Source organism: Macrotis lagotis, chromosome 1 (genome assembly GCF_037893015.1).
Source record: "Macrotis lagotis isolate mMagLag1 chromosome 1, bilby.v1.9.chrom.fasta, whole genome shotgun sequence".
NCBI lineage: Eukaryota > Metazoa > Chordata > Mammalia > Peramelemorphia > Peramelidae > Macrotis > Macrotis lagotis.
Window position 1 is genome coordinate 503,546,441 of NC_133658.1, and position 24,862 is coordinate 503,571,302.

General features: G+C 33.6%; 1 protein-coding gene across 7 annotated transcripts in view; it reads left to right on the forward strand.

The window, feature by feature from the left end:
* TIAM1 (TIAM Rac1 associated GEF 1) overlaps nt 1–24,862 on the forward strand; it is a 355,527-nt gene that overhangs the window by 288,341 nt on the left and 42,324 nt on the right. For all 7 annotated transcript variants that reach the window (XM_074214024.1, XM_074214023.1, XM_074214022.1 and 4 more), the window contains 5 exons: nt 535–705; nt 3,386–3,490; nt 9,142–9,223; nt 10,176–10,262; nt 14,516–14,740. In XM_074214024.1, coding sequence (XP_074070125.1) covers nt 535–705; nt 3,386–3,490; nt 9,142–9,223; nt 10,176–10,262; nt 14,516–14,740 — 670 coding nt within the window. The remainder of the gene's footprint in view (nt 1–534; nt 706–3,385; nt 3,491–9,141; nt 9,224–10,175; nt 10,263–14,515; nt 14,741–24,862) is intronic.

Below are 24,862 nucleotides of genomic sequence, written 5' to 3' on the forward strand. Positions count from 1 at the left end.
TTGCCTTGCAAAAAAAGAAATAATATCAGCTAAAATATTATTTTTTTCCTTACTTTCTTTTTTTCTTACCATTTCATCTTACCATTTTAAGTTTAGTTGCCATACTCATGTTGTGTATAGTGGCTTTGACATAGTAAAATTGTATTTAAATGAGGGGGGAAAAACAGAATCCAGGGTATAAGCCCTTGTGAACCAATGGTTCTGCTTGGGCTAATGCTTTTATACTCCAGTTCCTCTGTGACTGGCACTTTGTATCAAATTTTTCTCTGCCTTTTAAGTAGGGAAGTCATATAACTGTTCTCTGATTCATAGAATGTTAGTACCTTAGGTTGAAAATGAATTTGTTGCACAAAGGCCAAATCATATAATAAATAAAGGGCAAATAAATTCTAAAACTGGAAGTAAAATAAACCACTTCAATGTAAATAAGATGTGCATTGATTTCACTAAAGAGAGTGTGATACCTAAGTAGTATCAGGAAATTTTAAGTGATCAGCTATTGCTATTCTGATAATATTATTTTTCTTTATTCAGAGGGAAAAAGAAGTGGTGTTATCCAACGTGCACCAGCACAATCCTGACTGTGACATTTGGGTCCATGAGTATTTCACACCTTCTTGGTTCTGCCTGCCAAATGATCAACCTGCCTTGATAGTTGTCCATCCAGGGTATACAGCCAGAGACATACTGGAGTTAATTTGCAAGGTATGAAATGAAAATATGGTTATTTTCCTGTGTAGATTAAAATATAGATATTTTCTGTAGAGGACATGTTAGAATATGGGATCTCAGATTTCTTTTGAGCCTTTCAGAAGGTTTAGTATTTCTAGTCTCTTGTTTTAGAATGTAATGTAATTCTTTTCATCATACATTCTGAAGAATCTCTTCAGTATAAAAGTACACATTTTATTAGAAAATATGCTTTTGATTAATTTGGAAATATGTTTAAAACAATTATACAGGTATAGTCTATATTAGATGATTCTTTGTCATAGGGAGGGAGAAAGAAGAGGGGAAAATGTGAAACTCAAAACCTTACAAAAAATGATATAAATTATTATAAATATTAAAAATGTTTTTTTCAGTGGGAGTGGGGCAATTTAAAATTTATTTGTGATATGGTATGTAATTCTTTTTTATGTTATTTTAGTTTTTTCAATTAGAGGTAAAGATAATTTTCAACATTCATCTTTTTGTAAGCTTTTGAGTTACATATTTTCTACTTCCCTTTCCCATGATAACAAGTAACCATTATATAGGTTATATAGGAGCAATCATGTTTAGCAAATTTCCATATGAGTCATGTTGTGAATGAAGAATCAGAACTAAAGGGGAAAGCAAAAGCATGAGAAAAAAAATATAAAACAAGTTTTAAAAAAAGTGAAAATAGTATGCTTTGGCCTGTATTAAGACTCTATAGTTTTTTCTCTAGATGTGGATGTTATTTTCCATCACAAATATTTTAGAATTGTCCTTGGTCACTGAACTGCTGAGTAGAGGACTAAATCCATCATAGTTGATCATGATATAATGTTGCTGTTAATGTGTATAATATCCTCCTGATTCTGCTTACTTCAGCATGAGTTCATGCAAGTCTTTCCAGGCTTTTCTTAAGCCAGTCCACTAATGTTTTCTTTTTTTTTAATATAAAAATATTTTGTTTGTTTCCCAATTATATAGTGGTTTCTATCTATCTTTTTGTAAGGTTTTGAATTTTACAATTTTTCCCCCACCCTCCCTTCCCTCCTACCACCCCCACAGAAAAGTCTGATAATCCTTATTTACATTGTTTCCATGGTATTCATTGATCGAAGTTGAATGTGTTGAGAGAAAAAACATATCCTTGCCACTCCTGATATCTCATTCATAGTGGTATATAATTCTTAATCCGGCTGTAGTCCCATGAAAGTCAGAAGTATACAAATTCATTACCTGTCCGAAAACTTAATTTAGTTTTGGATCAGATCATTTATAATAGTGTCTTTCTATTATGGGATTTGGGGTTTCTACAAATTAAGTAATCATACTTTGTTTCTTCAATGTCCAGATTCTCTAATATAATCTTTCTCCTGTGTTTTCACAAAAAAATATGAGGTCAAGAGAAATTTGGTTTGGAACAAGAGAATATTATAAGAATAGCCATTCTTCTGGAATAGTTTCAATGTTTTGCTTTCCAGAGACAATAGCATAGACAGGATGACATTTTAAGGCTGTCTATCGCTATCATGCTATGAATACCAAAGTATATTTTTCTCATTTTAGCACGCTTCTACTTGGTGTAACTACGGAGACAGGAATTTCTGGTATACTTTCAAATTATATTTTTGCTCTTGCAGGTTTTACAAGGGTTGATCTTGAAAAAGACTGAGGGTTATTTAAACGAGTAGGGCAGGGAATTAGAAAAGTAAATCATTCAAGTGATCTATGATAAGAGAATACTCAAGAAATAAAGGAGAAATTTTTATACCTTACTATACCCATTAGGTACTAAGTTTATATCATTCCTTTCTAATAAAGCTAGGGCCCTTTACTTTCATGGGTTCTGTTTCAAGAAAATACAATGTTCATAGTTTCACTTAATTATTTAATTAGAACAAGTCTATTAAGGATTTCTATGTTCCTTTATAGATTGGAATAACTTTTTAAAAACTAGTTTTTCAATAAGCAAACATTTTTTCTCTCCTTACTCCCCCCCCCATTTGAAATAATAAGCAAGATATTAGAGGTGCTATAAGAAAGCACATATATTAACATTCTGAGGTGGTTTGCCTACTAATGAAGATTGCTTTCTCATCTGCATTTGTAACATGTTCCCTCTGCCTTATTCGAGCCTGTCACTACTATAGCTCTTAGCTATCTGTCAGACTCTATCTTTCAGAGTTTTTGAGGTAATATTGGTTTGGTGGAGTGAGGTATGTACTTCTATAATACTGTATCCCTAAGCATTCCCTGGCATTTTCCCTATTTATACAAAAGCAATTATTTTATCAACATTAATTCTTAAACATAAATCATTTCATGAGAAATCAGAAAAAATAAAAAAACAAAGGCAAGAGAAAAGTGCAAGAATAATCAGAGTATAATAGTATATCCATAAACTTGTGTCATACTTATCCAGCAGTGCATCCTGTGCAAAGTAGGAACACACAGCATTGTAAAAAGGAGACATATGAGGAAACAAATCAATGTTCCTGAAATAACTTATGACCTTGCTTAAATTTTGATAGTCTTCTCAAGCTCTTTCATGGAAAAATAATCATTTTCCCTTCAGGTGCCACCATCTTCTGATTTCTTTCTACCTTTTATCCTACAGGCAATTATTGTGGTAATTTGTCAATTCATTCTCATTCACTGCTAAAGGAATTTTTTTTGGTATTTTTTTTAGGCACATCAACTAGATCTTGCAATCCATTACCTTCGTCTCAAGTTCCTAATAGACAACAAGATCCAGTATTATATTCCAAAACCAGAAGAGGACATATACGAATTGGTAATTTTTGCAGGAATCCTCAAATTCTGTGGTTTAGGAGTGATATGATTCTTAAAAGAAATTCCCTAATAAGTACCCTGAAGTGTGTGATAGTTGGTAATTACCATTAGTGCCATATTAACTTTTCTTTGTTGAAATTCCAGCTCTAAGTTCTGCAAAGGGAAAGAGTGAGAAAATGAACAATAAGGAATAATGGGGTGGGGGAGGCTAAAATTGCCAAAGATCTCAAGGGGAAGAAAAATCAGTTAAAAACCTTGAAGACAAGCAGAAAAATAAATAGGAAAGACATTAATAGTAGTAGAAGGAGGGGCAGTTAGATGGCACAGTTAATAAAGCACCAGCCTTGGAATTAGGAGGATCTGAGTTCAAATTCAACTTCAGACATTTAATAATTACCTAGCTGTGTGACCTTAGGCAAATCACTTTAACCCCATTGCGTTGAATAGAGAGACAACAAAAAATTGAATGTGATTGTTAATCAAAAGGGTAATATTTAATAAAAGATACATTTGAAACATTCTTACAAAAAAAAAGTCAACAAACTATTTGAAAAAAATAGAAATACAAGAAAAGGCAATAAATGCAGCAACCAAGGAAGGCACAAATAATAAAAAAAATTCCCTAAGAAAAGAAAGAATGGAAAGCTAGAAAGACAAAAAATCTCTGATAACAATGTAGCAATGTCATTAAGCAATTTCTTTCTAAATTTACTCAGATAAGAGTGAAGATGAAAGTAATAAGTAGAAATAATAATTGAAGAACAAGACTAACCATAGACCAAAACTCACTAAACTCTGCTTATAGTATTTTTGCATTTTTTATTTTATAAGATTAATATGTATAGTGAGACAGCACATTAACAGGAGAGAGGAGAATGTATAATATCACTTAATCAAATCAATTATAAATTTTGAAGGGAAAATAATTCCTGTAGTTTTTTCAGGCAGAAGAAGAGGATAGGAGAAAAAGGGTATGGTGACAAAGGGAGGAACTGAAATAGGGAGAAAGATAGATGAAAGTCTTAATTCAGTGGTATGAAGTGGTCCTACTTCCATGTGGGTGCTATGGAGAGATATTTTCTAATTAGAGATGAAGAAATGTTTGTGCATTTGTGGGAAAGCATCATACTTAAGAGGAAAAGGAATCAGAATTTCCTGGCCAGCATGAACCCAGAGAGGAAATTTCATGGTAAATGGAGAAAAATGATCATGAAAATGACAATGAGAAGTAGTTAGCTCTACAGAAATATTTCTACCATGAGGAAATATTTCTGTCTTCTTTGTCTCCCACAAGAGTTGATACTTCTAGGAGCATGGCACGGAAGAAAAAAAGAGAAAAGTTCCAATATTTTAACTACAATAACATAGAAATTAAAGGAGGACATTCAAAATAGATACCTTCGGGCAGCTAGGTGTTGCAGTGAATAGAGCATCAGCCCTGGAGTCAGGAGTACTTGAGTTCAAATCTGGCCTCAGACACTTAATAGCTGTGTGGCCTTGAGCAAGCCACTTAACCTCATTGCCTTGCAAAAAAAACTAAACAAACAATAATAATAGCAAAATAGATACCTTCTATTCAATTCTTTGAGGAATACAAATAATAAAGAAGAAATTAAATAAATATAATAAGATAAAAATTTAGAAAAAGAAAATAAAGAGAAATATTGAAAAATGAAGAAAATATGCACAAAATGAAAAACTGGAGAAGGAAGAAAGACAATAAGCATTTATGAAGCACTTATTGTGTACTTGAATTTGCTTGATTAAAAGTTTAATGGAAGGCTGGTGGTAGACATGAAGGTGAAAGTCCATGGTAAAAAGGATTACCTTAAAATAGATTAAGCAAAAACAGCTGAAGAGAAAAAGCATTGTCTTTAAAGAGGAATAACAGCAACAAAATCCTGTTTCTTAAGAGGAAAAAAAATCTTAACACTGGAAACACATGGAGGAAAATATAGACCAAATTCACCATTTTAATTATGAATGGATTAAACAATTTAATAAAATGGAGGATTGCAAAGATTAAATGTTGCTTCTAAGAAATATGCATAAAAACCAATTAATTACACAAAAAAAGATGGAGGGGTGGCTAGGTGGCATAGTGGATAAAGCACCGGCCTTGGAGTCAGGAGTACCTGGGTTCAAAACTTATCTCAGACACTTAATAATTACCTAGCTGTGTGGCCTTGGGCAAGCCACTTAACCTAATTTGCCTTGCTAAAAACAAAAAACAAAAAAAAACAAAAAAAAAAGATGGACTAAAACAAAATTTACTGTGCATCAGGTAATCCATAGACAAAAAATTGGAGTTGCAATCATGCTGTCAGAAAAAAATGTTGCAAAAATTCACAGAATTGAAATAAGCAAGTAGGCTAGATATACTGAAAGAAATGGCAATTAACAAATCATTCTCATTATCAGCTTTTTATGCTCCAAATGCTTTAGCAGTTAGATTCATTAAGGAAAAATTGACTGAAGTGCATACAAGAAGACAAAAATAATAGCAAGAGACTTTTATTTACCTTTCTTGATTTTGGCAAAATATAACAGAATGATAAACTATGGGAAAAATATAGCAAATAACAAATTGCTAGAGAAACTAAAGCTAAAAGATTCAAGATATCTTCTAAATAAGACTACAAAAATATATATTATTTTTCCACACCCTTTTGCAGAAATTTACCATATGTCACAGAGATATTGCAAATATAATATGAAAATGGAAGAAATAGTAAACATCATTTTTGTTCAAAACACCATCAAAAGGGTGATCGTTGGGGAGGACAAACAAAAGACACAAAATTGGAAGCGTGAAATCTCATATAGTTAGAGCATAAATAAACAAATTATACAAGCAATAAATATATGAAAGAATGGATAATGATGAAAAAGCAAGCCAAAGTGACAGATTCAGATAAAGCAGTTGTCAAGAGGAACATTTTATTTCTTAATCATATATTACTGAATCATAAAATGAATGCATTAATGAACTGAATAGTCATTTAAAAATTTTTAAAAGAAGTAAATGCACTCTAAATTACTGCTAAAAAGATAATGAAAATTTGAGAAGAAACAGATAAACAGAAACCAGAAAAACTATAGAAATCATAAAACTGGTTAGAAGCTGGTTCTTTTAAAACACTAAGAGAATTGATAAATTTTAGCATCTTAATTAAAAAGGGTAGAAATTTCAAAATAGCAAAATATCAGTAACCATAGTGAAATACACCAAAAAACCTCAAAACCCCAAAGTAAAAAGAATGATCAGAGCTTAGTAATATTCTATCACAGCTGAGATCACAAAAAAAATAAAGAAATACCTTCAGAAATATAAAAATTAATTTTGACCAAATAGAGTTCTTAAATAAGCCAATCTAAGAAAAGAAAACTCTTTGTAAAGGAAATGGTTAAATTTACTAGGGAATTCTATCAATCTTTTGCAGAGCAATTTATAGAAATAATGCACAAATTACTTTCAAAAATGAGAGTATTCAATTATACTTCTTTTTATGAGACATATTCCTAATACCTAACCCAGAAAAGGATAAAACAAAGAACTGTAGACAAATATCATTAATGAATATCAAATCAAAAATTTTAAATAAAATCCTGCCAGACTAAAGTAATCCATCATCTTTAATTTTAGGAAAATTGAATTTATATCTCAGATGCAATGATTCAAGGTGAGTAAAATAATCAACATAATTAAATCATCTCAAAAAAAAGAAATACCACAAATCTCATAATTTTTTATTAGATGTTTTTGACAAATTACAAATTATAATTTATGTTAAAACCTTACTATGTATAGGTATAATGGGACCTTCTTAAGTAACTTCATTAAAAGTATCTAAAATCTATACAAGAGCCATATAGTAGGAATTCATTAGAAACTTTCCCAGTAAATAGAGAACTGAGCGGGGGTGGCTAGGTGGCGTAGTAGATAAAGCACCGGCCTTGGAGTCAGGAGTACCTGGGTTCAAATCCAGTCTCAGACACTTAATAATCACCTAGCTCTGTGGCCTTGGGCAAGCCATTTAACCCCACTGCCTAGCAAAAAAAAAAAAAACAACCCTAAAAAAAAAGAGAACTGAGGCAAAGATGCATATTCTTTATGCTATTTTTTAATATAATTTTAGAAATAGTAATAAGACAAGAGGAAGAAATTGAAGGTATAAAAATAGACAAAGAGAAGATACATCTGTTTCTATTTTCTAATGACAAGATAGTTTATATAAAAAATTCTGGTAAATCAACCAAATTGCACACTGCAAAATAAAACCACAATAATTAATAAGATTTCTAATACAATAATAATAAAATCCAGGAGACACCAATAGAAATGGGAACATCTTTCAAATGATATATTTGATACAAATGATACAAAAATATCTAAAATACTGGGAGTTACAGAGATCAAAATACCAAGGTATTTCAGTTAGGGGTCTTGCAAAACTTAGCAAAGTGTTAACAAAAAACAACCAAAAAAGCAAAGTTATCAAGTGAAATAAAGAAAAAAGATAGGAATTTAGGGGGAATATCTCTTCCAAACCTCAAACTATGTTAGCATTAATCATCAAAAATCCTTTTGCACTGGCTAAGAAAAAGAAAATAAAAGATCAATAGAACATCAAACAAAGGAGAAACAGTGGAACTTCTGATTAGTGCATATAGACTTGCCATATCTCTGAAATAGTATATTTCCTCATTTCTTGCACTACAATAGTATTACATTATATTCATATACTACAGTTTGTTCAGCTAGATGCTTGTTGATTGGTATCCCCATTTTATATGTATATAATTATTTTTGTAATAGAGGTCTTTTTTAAAAAAATTCTTTGCAATTTCTTTTGAATATAGATGTAGCAATGATATAGCTGTGTTAAAGGGCATACATTGCCAGTTAACTATTTATAATTCCAAATTTCTTTCCACAATGGTTGGCCATTCATAGGTCCATTATCCAAACACTATTGTATCACTTTTCCAACAGTCCCTTTAATATTTGTCATTTTTTTTGTTAACTTTACTAATCTAATGGATTTGAGGTTAGAGTCATAAGTTATGTCTCTTCAAATCCACTTTAATGTTTATTTTTTACCTAATTTCCTTGTTTCATCTATTATTTTATTTGCAGAATCAGATTTTGCCTTAACTGTTGATGCACAATCTTAAAAATATTATTACTTTTCATATAATTCCCATTAGCCAAGAAGATACCTAACAAAAATATGTTCCCTTTTTTTTTATACTTGAGGAGAACCACTGCCTTTTTTTTCCTGGTAGGTAAAGGAGGTGATGAAAGATGGCTATATTCCTCATCACCACACTTCTAAAAATTAAACCTTAATAACTTTTTCCTACCATAGAATATTTTTTAACTGCTGAAAGTCTTTGTGTGCTGCTCATTTTATACAGGGAGACAGATTGGGATTGGGGAAAGTGGTTTAGAGTGATTACATGAATGATTTCTTGTAATCCACATAAAGAGTTCTATCTAATATATAAGTTAAATTTACTGAGCCTCAGTTTAAGCCCCATGATACAGAAAAGATAAGCATTCAAATGACAAAAGTTTATATAAAGCAATTATTCCTATTATACTACTAATAATAATTGTTTTAATTCGAGTCTACTTTGTGCTTTCAGTTGTACCAAGAAATTGAAATATGTCCCAAAATCACACGGAGTATCCAGATTGAGAAGTCTGATACATCCAGTGATAATTATGGTAAGCTAATTTTTGAGGTTATTTTTTTTCTTATGTTTCAAGTTAAAGCAAATCTTCCACAAACAATTATTTATACTCTAAAGGCCTATTTCAAACCAATTTTACATTTGACTTCTAAATAATTCAGAGAAATGTGTTAAATATGATCATACATGTATGACCTATATCAGATTGTAGGCTAACATAAGGAGGAAAGGGTGGTAGAAAAATGTAGAAATAAAAAACTTGCAAAATTATGAATGTTAAAAACTCTCTTTGCATGTAATTGGAAAAAAAAACAAAATTTAAAAAAATAAATAATTCAGAAGGACAAAAACTAAGAGGGGGAGGGAGAAGTTATTTATGGCAACCAAAAATAACAGCAAATTTTCTCACTTAAATGTAAGAATACATGGATCTCTTATTCCAAAAAAGAAAACAGCTATATGCTGAATTGTGATCACTTGTGGCATAATTATATAACTAAGCAATTAAGTTATCTTTACTTCTCTTCCACCCACATTTCCTCAAATCAGAGTCTTAGTAATCTGAAATACATCATAGTTGAATACAAAATTTTAATGCTGCCATGGTTTGTAATGAACGTATAGAGATCCCACATGGTCTCTTAAAGTCAGAAGACCTGAGTTTATGTCCTGTTTTCACCTCTTTCTAGCTTCACTTTCTTCATCAATATAACATGAAGATCTGGGTCATATGCAGACACTATCAGCTTTCATTGCCAATAAAATCTTTTATATGGAGGACTGTGCAGATAGTTTACTGCAGAATGTGATGATATTGTATGAGAAATACCTTGGAGACATCCATCCTGCAATTCCGATACAAATTCAACCTGGTCATACTGTATAATTTCTTTAATATAGTATAGTAGCCTTCTTGTTAATATCTTATTGAATATTTTTGTATTGATTATCAGTAAGCCTAAGCCATGCTGTATATGTGTCTATAGGTTTTTCAATATCTTCTGTGGAAGAAGAAGGTGTTCAAAGGTTGTATGTAAATAATGTGAAAGAGACAGGTCTAGCATCAAAGAAAGGTAAGTGCAAGATTTTCAGATTATTCCTTTTTATTTTAAAGATGGTACAAGGATGAAATATATATATAAAGGTTCTATGTTGTAAATAACATTTATTCATTTGGAGAGAATGAGAATAGTTTAGTAGGTTGAATGCTGAATCTCAGACCCTACTTTCTGTGTGAAGATTCCTGATTTGTAATTCTGGGAACTCTGAAAAATAATTTCCTTAGTCATTTCTATATGTCCTCAAAGAGAACTTTTCCCCAAAAAGATTAGTTTATGTGTACATCTGTTCAGGTGTGGTGAATATAAGGTCCTGCCCTTTTACATCTTCCTGTTCAAATGCAGAAATGGATCTTGAAATTTTACTCCCTCCTAACCCTATTACTGGGGGATGTGGGGGGGGGGGGTGTACAATTTCATTCTCAGGCAAAATTTTATGAAACAAATTCTCTGAACATTTGGGTCAGTTGCCCATAAACAAATCTGGCCTTTGGTAAATTAACTATTTAATTGCTGCAATTCTTAACCCTCTGCTAGTGATACAATGTGAAAGATCACTGGATTTGGAATCAGTGGAACTGTGCTCCAATCTGGGCTGTGTTATTTAATACCTGTATGATCTTGGACAAATCACTTAACATCTTTGGACCTCAGCTTTCCTCATACAGTGAAGACATTGGACCAGGAGACCTAAGCTCTCTTTCAACTGTTAATTTGTGATCCTAGACCCCTGTTGCTCTATTGATTTTGGAAATGCTTTGCAATAAATATGGTTGGAAAAGTACTCACACCATGGAAAAAAAAACAGATTCTTGCAGTGTTGAAGTATGGTCACAAAACACTTCTGCTGGCAGCTTTGTAGAATAGGTAGGCACATTTAATTTGTCTTTCTCTTGTCCCATCTGTGGTGGCTACACACTAGCTTGGGACTTTTATCACGTCTCCCTAGATTAAAGAAGTTGTTTCATGATCAGTGTCTCTTCTAGTCTCTCCTGTTTACAATATAGCTTCCCCATAGTTGCCAAAATAATCTGAAAGCATGTCTGACCATGTACTATCATGCTTGGGAAATCTTGGGTGGTTCCCTTTTACCTGGAGGATGAAATATGAACTTCTAGACTTGGCATTTAAAACCTGTTGGTCCAGTTCTACCCTGCTTTTCAGACTTACCTCAACTACCACATCTCAGTCAATGAAAAAATATTAATAAATATTAATCACTTACCATGATCCAGGCACTCTGATAAGGATGGGGGGGGGGGGGGGATACAAAGAAATTAAAAAAATACTCCTGGACCTCAAAGAGCTCACATCTAATGAGGGAGACAACTGATAGATATCTAGGTACATAGGAAAAAACCACAGTAAATAGAAGGTAATCATGAAAGGAAAGACAATTAAAGCTGGGGGGAATGGGAAATATCTAAGGAAGGTGGTCTTGAAGAAAGCCAGGGGAAAATAAAAGTAAAAGGCGCATTCCAGGCAAGGGGAACAGAAAAACCAATGCAAAGGTGCGAAGACAGGGATAATAATTGATGAAATTGAAGCAAACAAGGTGAAAGTGATTTACCCAATATAGTAAATGTCTGGGACTGGATTTGAACTCAGATCTTTTCAAGTCAGACTCAGCATACTTCTCCTTGTACCAGTAGAGAGATCATTTATTATTAAGTACTCTGCTTAGCACTGGGCATTAAAAAAAAATCCCTATATTTTTAAAGGAATAATGACAAGGTAAAGTTAGTATAATTATGTAGTATATGGCATAGTATAGGTAAATTTAGTATAGTTATAGTATATGTTATAGTAAAGTCAAGTTAGAATAAGCTTCATTCTATAATTTGGAAGACTAGCACCTTAAACTCGTTTTTTTTAATACTTTGGCAACAGTGGTTTGAAGAAAAGGTTTAACCTCATACATTTTCCTCAGATAAATCTGAGAAACTCTTTCCTTCCCAGTCCTTGCCTACAAAATCTGCAATTGAGTTCTGTTTTAAATTTTAGTATACCTTCTTTTTTTTTTAATACAGTGTGTTTGCCATAATTCCAAAACCCATTACATCTTTGAATCTTGTCTATTGTTGCCTCAGGATAAATCTCCTCTGAGGAGTGTGGGGGGAAAATCACTTAATCAATATTTCTGAAATAATTAGTTTTTCCCCTCCAATATATTACATGCTAGACCTCAATTCTCTCTTCATAAACAAGATATGAAGTGAGAAAAAAGAGAAAGCTTATTTGTTGATTGGGCCAAAGTCATTGCAGAAGATCACACTTTTTCATAAGTGGTTCTGTTTTCAAAACACCCAATTAGGAAACTCAAGGGGACTTCCTCTACCAATGCAGATTGATACCTACTCTTAATTTATACCCTTAGCAAATTGCTTGTGGTATGGAGAGATTAAAGTGATTTGAGTAGTTTATATAGATTCAGAGACAAAACTTGAATTCAGAATTCTAAAGCGCATCCTTTTGATTCTACTTTCTTCATTCTATTATTATTTCATACAAGTCTCACATTTCTTTGAATGCATCACATTCATCATTCCTGAAGGAACAGTAGTATTTTCTTCATATATTACTATCATCGGAAATGCACTTGCTGTCTGTTTTTATAACAAATAATGCTGCATTCTCTCTTCCTCTCTCCTCTCATCTATCTATACATACACATACACTCATATTATATATATATATACACAAACATATATACATAAATTTATATATGGGTCTTTTCTTGCTGACAGTATCTTTCTCAGTTTCACTAATGAAAATTCTGGGTTACAGAATATTACAATTTAGTATTTCTTACACAGTATTTCAACTTTCAAAATGACTGAGTTACTGCAAGTGCTTATGATTCACTAAATGCAAGAAGTATAAATTTCTTATAATATTGAATTGAAATTAGCTTCCCTGAATAGGTGTGAAGTGGGGGGGGTAGGGGGTAGAAGAGGGTGAGGTTGAATATATCCTCATAGTTTCTCATTTTGCAATCCATTCTCCCTTGCTCTCCCTTGGTTTTTTTTGGTTTGTTTCTTTTGTTTTGGTTTTTGCAAGGCAGTGGGGTTAAGTGACTTGTCCAAGGTCATGCAACTAGGTAATTTTTAAGTGTCTGAGATGGGATTTGAACTCAGGTCCTCCTGACTCCAGAGCACTAGCCACTGTACTACCTTGTTGCTCCCCTTGGTTCTTTTTCTTTTCTCTGAACAAAATTTCCTCAGGTGTTATCACATAAAAATATAGCATCAAATTTCTCATTTTCCCTCTTCCTTCTCCCTTCCTGTTGAATATATATTTCTACTTTTTTTTTAGTGTTCATTTTCCTTCCCTTCTTACCCTTTTCCTCTTTCCTCTATCCTGGTTTCCTTGCAAAAATAATGTTGCATGTATTTTACAAGACTAAATCATTCCCATAACAGACAATCAGTCATTTCATACTTCTTACTAAGAATGAATTGTACTGTAGTGCCTTCTCCTGGAAAGTCTGGTCTTATGACTACATGCTTTAGAAAATTTTTCTCAATCTGCTTATAAAAGTAACCCAACCTTTGCTTATATTTAAAAATGTATGCAGTACCAGATCTGATCATGACTAATTTAATCACTGGTACAAAACTATCAGTATTTCTTTCTGTATTAAAGGGTCTAAAAGGAGGTTCTCCAGGAATCATGTAATACTTAAGCTTTTGATTTCAAGAGAGATACTTTTCTGATTTCATGCACCAAGCTACAAATATTCCACATGCCATGAAGATAACTAGCAAATTAGTTTGCTGAATTCTGATAGAATATAAATTTCTCAAGAACAAATTTTATCTTTTATGCACTTTAGCATAGTACATATGGTACCATAGTAGATAACTTTATAAGTGCTTTTTGATTTATTGTTACTCTTCATAATCCTATTTTCTGCAGTCTTTTTCCAAGGGAAATTATAAAAATTGTAATGAATTCAGTGTTTTAAAAGAAACAATAACAGTTACATAAAACCTTTTAAGATGTATGAATAAATGATGGCTCACCTGTATTTCAAGTGTCTCACAGGTCATGGATTGATGGATTACTCACAAGAAAATAACCATTTATCAGTAGGTATATGTATTAGAATGCCATTGACATAGAATCCCATCTCTCTGTATTTCAGTCACTTTTTAGTAACTGGCGTGGGATAACCTGGCATGACATTGAAAGTCAGAGTTCATGAGTGATGTACACTAATTGCATGTTTTTCCTGAAATTTGAAACTTTCCATCTCACATTGGCAGGTTTGAAAACTGGAGATGAGATTCTTGAAATCAATAATAGAGCTGCTGACACTCTCAACTCATCAATGCTTAAAGATGTTCTTACTCAGCTGTCACTATGCCTTATAGTACAGACCTATCCTGAGCTAGTTGGAGGACAGAAGCTGCTTGAGACCCCCCCACATCGTGTGGACAGCCTTACAGATATCAGTGACAGCCCATTTGCCTTTCTCACTAGCAACCCAGGTATGTTTGAGTCAGATTGTTAAAAGTTATTGGATCTCAAAAATATTTCTGTGGGAGCCATGGTGGGTCTTCAAGGACCCTCTGGGTCATCCAAAACCAAAGAATAAGATATGCTACCTAGGTTGCCTGCCTGAGGTTCAATTCAATTCAGTAAATATTAATCAAGCACCTACACTGTGTTTGACCCATTTAAGAATGAAAGAACATCAACAACAAGAATAGGAGAGGATCAGGAGAGATTCCAAATAGGTGATAGCTTCTGAGTACAAAGTCACAGAAATAGAAAATGAAATATTAAGTTTAGAAAATAGCTAATGGATCTATTTGGTTGGAACTTTGAATATATGACTCTGAGTCTGGAGAGCTACATAGGCTTCAGATTCTGAAATACTTTTCATGTTGGACTAAGGAACTTGTATTTTATCTGAGAGGCAACAAGAACTGGATGAATCGCTTCCTTGCATCAGAACAAGTAATGGCGTTTTGATTTATGGATCCAATTTGCTGCTAGATTGCATCCCACAGGTTGGATATCTAGAATACACTTCTCATTTTACAATCTATTCTCCCTCAGTTCTTTTTTTGGGTGGGGGGAGGGGGGCGGTTTGCAAGGCAATGGGGTTAAGTGACTTGTCCAAGGTCATAATTTTGATGGCCAAGAATTGGAAACTGAAGAAGTGTCCATTCATTGAAATGATTGGACAAATTATAATAAATGAATGTGATAGAATACCGCGTTGTCTAAGAAATTATAAAGGGAACACAGTTTCAGAAACACTTTGAGAAGACATAAATTGATGCAGAGGAAAGTGAATAGAATTACAGCAGTTTATATATTAAAAAAAAGTAAAGATTTTAAGAGCTGTGATCAGTCATAATTTCAGGGATTTCTTTTGGGATGCAGAATGCAACTCAATTCCCAAAAGAAAGGTTATGAACTTAGGGTTTGAATTGACACATAATTTTTTGGATGTGGGCAAAAATGGAAATTGATTTGCTTGACTATGCATATTAGTTGCAAGGAGGATATTTTTCTTTCACTGTAGGGGGAAAATACATTTTTAATTAAGATTAGAGAAAAAGGGGTATGGCTGAGGTTTCAGACTACTGGAGAAGATGGAGGGAATGAAAACAAGCACATTTATAAAGAAGATGATCTTGGCACAAAGAAGAGAGACTTGATTATTAGATCCAGGATATCAAACTTGTCACATGTTGCTGTTTTCCTTCATTGTCAGGGCTACAACTCATTGTGAAGCCATTGTTATGAGTATCATGGTTTAGCCACACTAAAGTGGATCTCCCTGCAAGTGTCTAATTTGCCTTCTTGCTTGAAAGTCGTTTCCCTTACTTTGAAATTAAACTTCTGTTTGATTCCTAACTCTTCTATCTCTAGTCTGTCCTGTTCAAATCTGGTCATCCACAGGTTAGAGTCTGGTTCAGTGCAGTTGACAATTCATTCAATTAGGTTGTATGTCTTCCTTCCATCATAAGCAAGTGAGTAGAAAGAGTGGAGGTAGATAATGAAAGTAATCCAGGTTTGGAATTTATCAAGGGATTGTAAGTAATAGCATAATTCCTCAGGGTAATGAAAAGTAAAGACTATATTTGAACTTTCAGTTTTAGGGATGAGATTAGGAAGGAAATTAGGTAGAAAGTGAAATCAAAGCAGAAGTAATGGCTTGAGAAAATACTGAATATTGGAGGGACTAGAAGTCCTAATGAAGATGAAGAATACATTTGGGAGGAGTGAGGCTCAGAGAGTGAGGGATTGAGAGGAAATTCAATCCAACAGAGCATGGATATTTGACTTTTTTATTTGTATCATGTTCTCCCTTTGGCAGTCTGGTGAAACTCTTCTCAGAACATTTTTAAATGAACAAAATAAAATACATATGATTACAAAGGAAACCAATATATTGAAAAGGAGTTACCAGGGAAGCTAGGTGGTGTAATGGATAGAGCATTTGCCCTGGAGTCAGGAGGACCCAAGTTCAAAGCTGACCTCAGACACTTAATAATGACTTAGCTGTGTGGCCTTGGGCAAGTCACTTAACCCTATTGCCTTAAATTAAAAAAAAAAAAAGAAAAGGAATTACCAAAAAAAAATTTTGGAGGTAATCAGGATTAAATAATTTGTCCAAATTCACATAGGTAGTGTCTGAGACTGGATTTGAACTTGGGTCCTCCAGTGTTCCATCAATTGTGTCACCTCGTTGCTTCTCAAAATGTTTTTTAAAAAATCAAGTTTGTGGACGCCAGGTACATAATCCCTGCAACAAAAATTTCAGAAGTTGGTGGGGTTTGTTTTATTTTTTTAAATGATAAAGTGGGGGTGGCTAGGTGGTACAGTGGATAGAGCACAGGCCTTGGAGTCAGGAGTATCTGAGTTCAAATCCGACCTCAGACACTTAATAATTACCTAGCTGTGTGGCCTTGGGCAAGCCACTTAACCCCATTGCCTGGCAAAAACAATTATGAAAGTGGATACTTCAGATTATAATTATCTTTGTGTAACTGAGATAGTGAAGTAGATGGGTAAGTCATGGCATTTGAAAAATTCAGGAACTAGAAGGTAAGGGTGTTTTAGAGAGACTTAGCATGAATGTTGAAATCCTTTTGTATAAGAGGAACAATGAAGAGAATAGGAAGATAGTGAACCAGCTACTAAGCTTTAAAGGAGAGAGCATAGCTTGGTGTGTGGGTGATGATGGTGGGTGATAATAAGGATTGGATAGAAAATTTTGATGTTCTAATTAAAAGGAATGCAAGTTCCCGAGTGATGGTAACAAAGACAGGGTCTAACTGTTTCAGTGAGGAGCAAGTATTCCAATTCTTCCTTCTGGTTCAATATGTGATATGATAGTGTGAAAAGAGGTACAGCCAGTACTGGAGAAGATAGCCAGAGAGTCAGTGTCATATGGAAGAAGTGGGTGCTCTGTGTGAGAGCGAGAACATAAGACTAGGAGAGGAAGTGATAAGAAGAATATGGGGGGAATGAGAGAAAAGTTATTAATTACTGAATAAAAATTCTCTTCACCTCTAAAGGTGAACAGAGTGAGAGTGAGATGTGGGAGGTTGGGGCTGGGGTGGATGGAAATGTTAAGAGAATGGAAACAGTATATTTCTGGACAGACAGCAATAATACAGATATAGGGAAAGCAATAGGTAATGTGAATGTGAGTTATAGATGATTAGCATGCTCACAGGATGCATTAGCAGCGGGAATGAATAAAAGTAGAAAATTAGTTTGCTATTCAGGTGATACATGGAGATATCTTGAAATAGAATAATGAAGAAAAGAGAATGGATATAAGAAATATTGTGGATGTAAAATGGACAAGACTTGGTAACTGATTGGATATGGGTTTAAGGAGGTGGACAAAACCAAGGATGACTTTGATGACTGGAAGCAAATAGAGGAATTTGGAGGAGCAATGGGTCTAGAAAAGAAGAAAATAAATTCTGTTTTGGATATACTGAGTTTGAGGTGCCAATACTACCTATAGAAGTAGATGTCTGTTAGGCAGTAGTGAAGGAGATTATTGAGAGAGATTGCAGAGAGAAGAAGACAGCTAGGAAAGAATCTTGGAAAAAACTTAAATTTAACTCTTGTTAAGATGAAAAAAAATTTATGATGATATAACAAAGGAGAGGATTACTGACAAAATATAAGATCATAAATCCTGAGCTGGAAGGAAACTTAGAAGACATATAATCTAACTCCCTGATTTAACTGGTGAGAGACTGAGGACAAGATAGACTGGTCCAAAAATCATGGGGGTAGGTCAGAGTGGGTATACCTGGGATTTGGACTAAGGTTCCTTTTATTGTCTTATTATGTGGTTTATCATAAAGGTCAAGAGCAGAAGGAATATCTTGAAGGAGGGCACAGTTATTAATGTCAAAAATTATAGAGAGGTGAAGTCGATGAATATTAGCATCATGTGCTAAGCACCTTGGATACAAATACAGGCAAACATTTGATCCTTGTCTTGAAGAAGGAGTGAAGATACAAGTTATAGATGACTTTCTCAAAGAATTTAGCCACAAAAGGGAAGAAAGGTGGTCAATTCAAGAAAAGTTTTGGTTTTTTTTTTTAAAGGTTAAGGGAGAAATTGACATGTTTGTAGGAAACAAAGCTGTAATCAGTAGATAGGGAAAGATTAAAAATTAGCAATAGAGCAAATGATAGAAGGGATACTTTTCTGTAGAAGATGGGTTGAAATGTGGGTCATTGTTGCTTTTTTGTATGGGCTATATCCCCAGTCTGGAATGTACTCTCTAATTTTAGCATCTTTTTTAAAATTTTAAAATTTTATTTTTAAATTATGGAATAGAGGCAGCTAGGTGGCATAGTGAATAAAGCACCAACCCTGGAGTTCAAATCTGGTCTCAGACACTTAATAATTACCTAGCTGAGTGGCCTTGGGCAAGCCACTTAACCCCATTTGCCTTACAAAAAACTAAAAAAAATAAATAAACAAACAAACAAATAAATAAATAATGGAATGAAACGAACATTTTCATAATAGTATAATTTTTAAAAAATGATCGTACATCATGCAAGTTTGCACAGATCTGTTATGTACAACTTGCTATTCTTTTTAAATATATAATGAAATTATCATGTAAATTTTTTCCTTTTATTCTCTCTTTCTAGAATTCATTAGACACAAGTATGAATATATGTGTAAAATCATTCTTTATATACTTCTACTTAACAGTTCCTTTTCTGGATGTAAATAACATCTTTCATAAGTCCTTTATAGTTAATTCGTGTATTTATAATAGTCAAAAATGACTTACTCACTCAAAGTTGTTCTTAAAGCAATATTGCTATTACAGTATACAATGTTTTCTTGCTTCTGCTAATTTCTGCATGTTAATATTACTGACTACCATCAAGCTCAACTCAGGTTCTTACTCCTGCAAGAAGTCTTTACTTATCCCTCCAGTTTTTAGTGCTCTGTATCTTCTGAAATCACTTTGTATGGACTTATTGTCATCAAATTAGGTTGTAAACTCTTAAAAGTCAGGAGTTGATCTCTGTCTTTGTCTTTCTGCATTTAATTCAATGTCAAAAACTTAATAAATGTTGATGAAGTTGAATTATTTTGGAAGACGTGCTTGAAACGCTGGCCTGTTAAGCAGAATAGGTTGAAGAGAACTGAGGTCTTTAAGAATTTAAGGCTATTCCTACCCTCTTTCTTCCTCTTTAAAAAATTATATTCAGACCATTCTTCTTGAGAAAAATACATTAAATATTTAAGAAACGCTTCTTTTATTTGGCCACAGGGTGGCAGCGTCATGCCAGTGAAACCCAGCTTTCATCTATAGTGTTTAAGTTAGCAAATTCCATTGGTATTGTTTAATTTATTATTTTAGAATTTGTCACATGCTGTACCTATATTGTTCAGAAAAATGGTGTCCTCTCCTATATTTTTTATTGTTCAAGTGGGCAATGCAGACTTTATATAAAATTGTGGCTAGATAAGACTTTCCTATAAGATTTATAACATACTAGATGGGGGCATGCATCTAAATGAGTGCTTGTTCATATAAAACCATACTTACTGTAAGGATACCAGTATTGCTCAAAATACTTTTGGAATTACTTTTTTAAAATTACTTCTAGATCAGGGGCAGCTAGCTGGCATAGAGGATAAAGCACCGGCCCTGGATTCAGGAGTACCTGGGTTCAAATCTGGTCTCAGACACTTAATAATTACCTAGCTGTGTGGCCTTGGGCAAGCCACTTAATCCTGTTTGCCTTGCAAAAACCTAAAAAAAAATTACTTTTAGATCCATACCACATTATTTTGAGTGTCCTTCATGGCAAATGGTTATTCTTGCCTTTGAGGGTAGAAGTAATTTTGAAGAATTGCCGAAAGTCTTTTGAACCTGGTCTGGTGAAAATAGTCAAAGCTCATCAAAAGGGATGAGTGACATTAAAAAAATCAGCAAGACAGTTTTTCTTTCTGTGGAATTCGATTCAAATCCTGGTGTGCCCATTTACTATTTATCTATTTATCCTTTCAATTTCCCTTCATTTCTTTATGGGAGTATATATGATTGATTTCTGAACCAGTAATATGTTTCTTCTCACAAAATATGACTAATTTGAAATCAGCTTATGTATTCTAAAAGAATTTTCATTAAAAAAAATGTGGATAGGAAAACTAACCTCCAAACAATTATAAGTTGTAAACTATTTGTAACACCTGATCTTTGTTGGCAAAATTATGAAAATTTAGTTTTTTTTGATATTTGAAAATTTCCCTCTCTGTGGGCATTGATCTTAAGTCTTTAAAAATTATTCATTTTTACAATATTATAGCATAAATTATTTTTCTGGTTTGACTCGTTACTCTACATCAGTTCATGCAAATCTTCCCAACTTTCTTTGTAATCATATTTTTATTTGTTATAGCAAAACAATATTCCATTACATTCATATACAATTTTTCCAGCCATTTTTCATTTGATAAACATCTTCTTTCCAGTTTTTTACCACAGCAAAAAGAGCTGTTATAAATATTTTGGTACATATGGTTTCTTTTTGAATAATAGACCTAACAGTGGCATTGCTGAGTCAAAGAGTATGCACAATTTATAAATGTTTGATCAATTCCAAATTGCTTTCCAGATGGATATACAAATTAATAAATTGACCAAAATATGTCAATGTGCCTCTTTTTCTGTAAGCTCTTCTTTATCGTTTTCTATGTTTGTCAACTTCACCAATCTGACATATGTGAGATAGGACCTTAGGGTTGCTTTAATTTGTATTTCTTTAATTATTAGTGATTTAAAGCATTTTAAAAATATAACTATAGGTAGCTTAGATTTCTTCTTTTAATTTATTCTTATCCTTTGAACATTCCTTTTCTTGTTCTGCTTCTAAATCTCTGGAGTTCACCACCATATACTTAGCTTTGATTTCTTCCCTTGAGAAGAGCTTTTTTATATCCTTTAATCATTCCTTTCCTGCTTCTGCTTCTGACTCTCTAAGCTTTGCTAATATATCTTAGCTCCCCATTTACCCTGAAACTTCCATCTATTCCTATGGCTTTCTCACACTGGAATTCTCTCTACCCTTTCAACTTTCTAGCTTCCTTTTCTTTAGCATTAGAGTGGTGCTGGTATATCCCTGTTTCACAGTTCTTGCCTTCTGCTATCTCAGCCCACTCCTGTTCTACTATCCTGCCCTAATCACTTTCCTCGTGGTAAAATTTGTAGTCTTATGGTAGAATAATAGCCCTCTAGAATTCAAATAATTAATCAGTTTAGAATTTGTGTATTCATTAATGAAATTGTTGTTAGGGCAACGAGGTTGCATTGTTACCTACTACTCTTCCATCTTGTCTGTTCTCCCTGCATGTGGCTTTAGAAAAGACTTTCTCTTTTTTTCCCCTCTCAGAATAAGTTGTTCTTGGTTGTAGACCTAGCTATTTTTGCCCACAAAATGCAAACAGAATGGTTTTTGTTTGTTATCTATAAAATTTTCTTTTAGAGAGCTTACTATCCCTCTTAATTTGACTTTTGTAAAATTTTAGGAAGGCTCTTCTGTCTCTGAACCCTTAAAAAAACTTAATTTTCCAAAGGCTAGAGTATTTTTCTCTCATCTTTTACAATGAATTCTAGCATGGATTTGTTCCAAGTTCCTCATTAGATCTATCTCACTAGTCACTCCTCTTTGGTCAGAATTAGATTTGCAATAACACTTGGTTTTTATTAGTTGTTCCATCTTTTGAAAAATGAACTTGTCATTAAAACAAGTCAGGAATTGCCTGCCTTCAGCAGATGTTTGGATAATTGTCGTTTACTCATCATTATCACCTCTCTTTTCCCTTCTGTTTCTCTTCACCAAAATGCAGTCTGATTCTGTACAACAAGCCCCTTAGTTGCTCTATCTGTTCACATATTAATTATGTAATGATTTTCTGTCACCCTGTAAATTTTCTCTATTCCTAGCTTTTCAGAACCACATTCAATACAATTTAGTAGGAATTTCTTAAGCTTCTACTGTGTGCAAAGTATTATGCTAGCACTAAGAATAAAAAAATGCAAAAACAAAAATGGAAAATAGTCCCAACTTTCAAGAAGATTGTATTCTACTGGTGTGGTTGTGCATGTGTGTTTATGTCTGGTGAAATATGTGAACAGATAAGTACATATACAGGTTATTTGAGGGAAGACTGAGAGCATTAACAGCTATGCAAGTCAAGAAGCAGGTCATTTATATGGTACATGAACTGCATTAAGGAAGCTATGAATACTTGGAAGCCTTAGTGAAGAAGGAGTATATTCCAGACCTGAACATTTTAAATTTAAAATTTTGATAGAACATTCAGAAGGGGTGTGGTGTATACTTGGTGATGTAGAATCTCAGGAGAGGAATTTGTTCTAGATATGTAGTTAAGAGATTCGTCTACATAGAGTCAATAACTGAATCTGTGGAGTTGATGAAATCACAAAGAAAGAGGCAATGAATGAACAAATGAATGAAAAAATATTCCTTAAGTATCGACTTAGTGCAAAGAACTATGCTGAATTCTGGAGAGGAGAAAGAGAGCTCAAATAGAGCCTTGCAGAATGTTATTGGTTATGAATCAGTGATGACCCAGCAAAGCAAAACAAAGTAGCAATAAGTAGAACTGAAGGTAGAAGTGGCAGAAAAGTAGAAAAGGAACAGCATTAAGAAATCAAAGAAAGAATGTCCTGCATTGTCCAAAGATGCATTCACATTAAACTTGAATGAATACTGAAAATTAACATTGAATTTATCAGTTAAAAGACCATCAGTAACCTTGGTGAAAATAGTAACATTAGATTGGTGGAAAACAGATTCCAAGAGGTGAGGTAATGGATAACACAATGCTTTTAAGAGAGTAGTGGGGAAAGGGTGAAAAAGCTTGAGATATCAGTCAGGTGAAGACTCTTACATAAATGGACATATTGGTGGGCATCAGGAAAGGACCCAAAAGATTGAAGATAGGTGATCCAAGGGCTACCCTCCAGGGCAGTTAACCTTGGAAGAAAATGTGGGTGATGATATGGAAGGGTTTTTTGATAAAGCATTGGAAAGAAGAAGCAATTACTTTATGTGTCCTCTCTTTTCTCAGTAAAGTAGGAGGCAAAGACTTATTTTTTGAGAGGGCGGGAGAAAGGCAGAATCATGAGTTGATAGACTTTGAAATAGTCACAATAGGGGATTTGATAGTTAATTGGGGGAAAATAAGATCATTGACAGGCAAAAATGAAAATCCAAGGAATGCTGACCTAGAGTTAGGAGAACCTGACTTCATATTCAGCTTCAGATACTTAATAAGCTGTGTGACAGTGAACAAGTCACTTAGTCTCAATTGGCTTGCCAAAAAAAAAAGTAAGCATCCAGTGGAGATAAGATAACAAATTTACTTCTTTCCACATTTTCCAGTCATATTTCAGTAAGAATAGAAAAGGCATAGGACGAGAATAAGATCTGGTGTTTGAAATTACATGAGTTGAGGAGGCAAGGGGTTCAAGGATAAGAGGACAGTATATAATTTAACTGGTTCATTATTAGGCCAAAATTGTCAAGAAAGAAAAATGAGGCCAGAAAAGAGTTCTTGGACCAGAGTAGATAGTGATTTGATTTCATTCATGGTAAAGATGAAAAATAGATTTAGGAAGAATAAGGCAGATGTCAAGATACGACCCTTGGTCCTCAATATCGTCATAAAAGTCTTCTCTGTGATTAGAACCTTCTATCACTCCATCTATCTCATTAATCCAGGTAGACAAAGGAGGAACTAGTAGAGCAGAAAGATGATGAGTTAAAAAATAAGTTCCAGATGAGAGAAAGGGTTGGGGTTTTTTACTTTAGTTTTTTAATTTGTACAACTTGCACATTAGGAAGATCAGTTTGCTAGTGGACTAGAGCATAGATTGGAGAAGAGAGACTTGTGGCAGGCAGACCCACTAGCAGTCTACTGTAGTAGTCCAGAAATGAGGTCATCAGGAAGGTTTGAACCAGTGAGGTGGTAGTGTCATAGGAAAGAAGGGGCTCTATTCAAGAGATGTTGCAAAGGTGAGATAAACAGGTCTTAGCAACAGATTGGCTGTGAGAGAGAATGA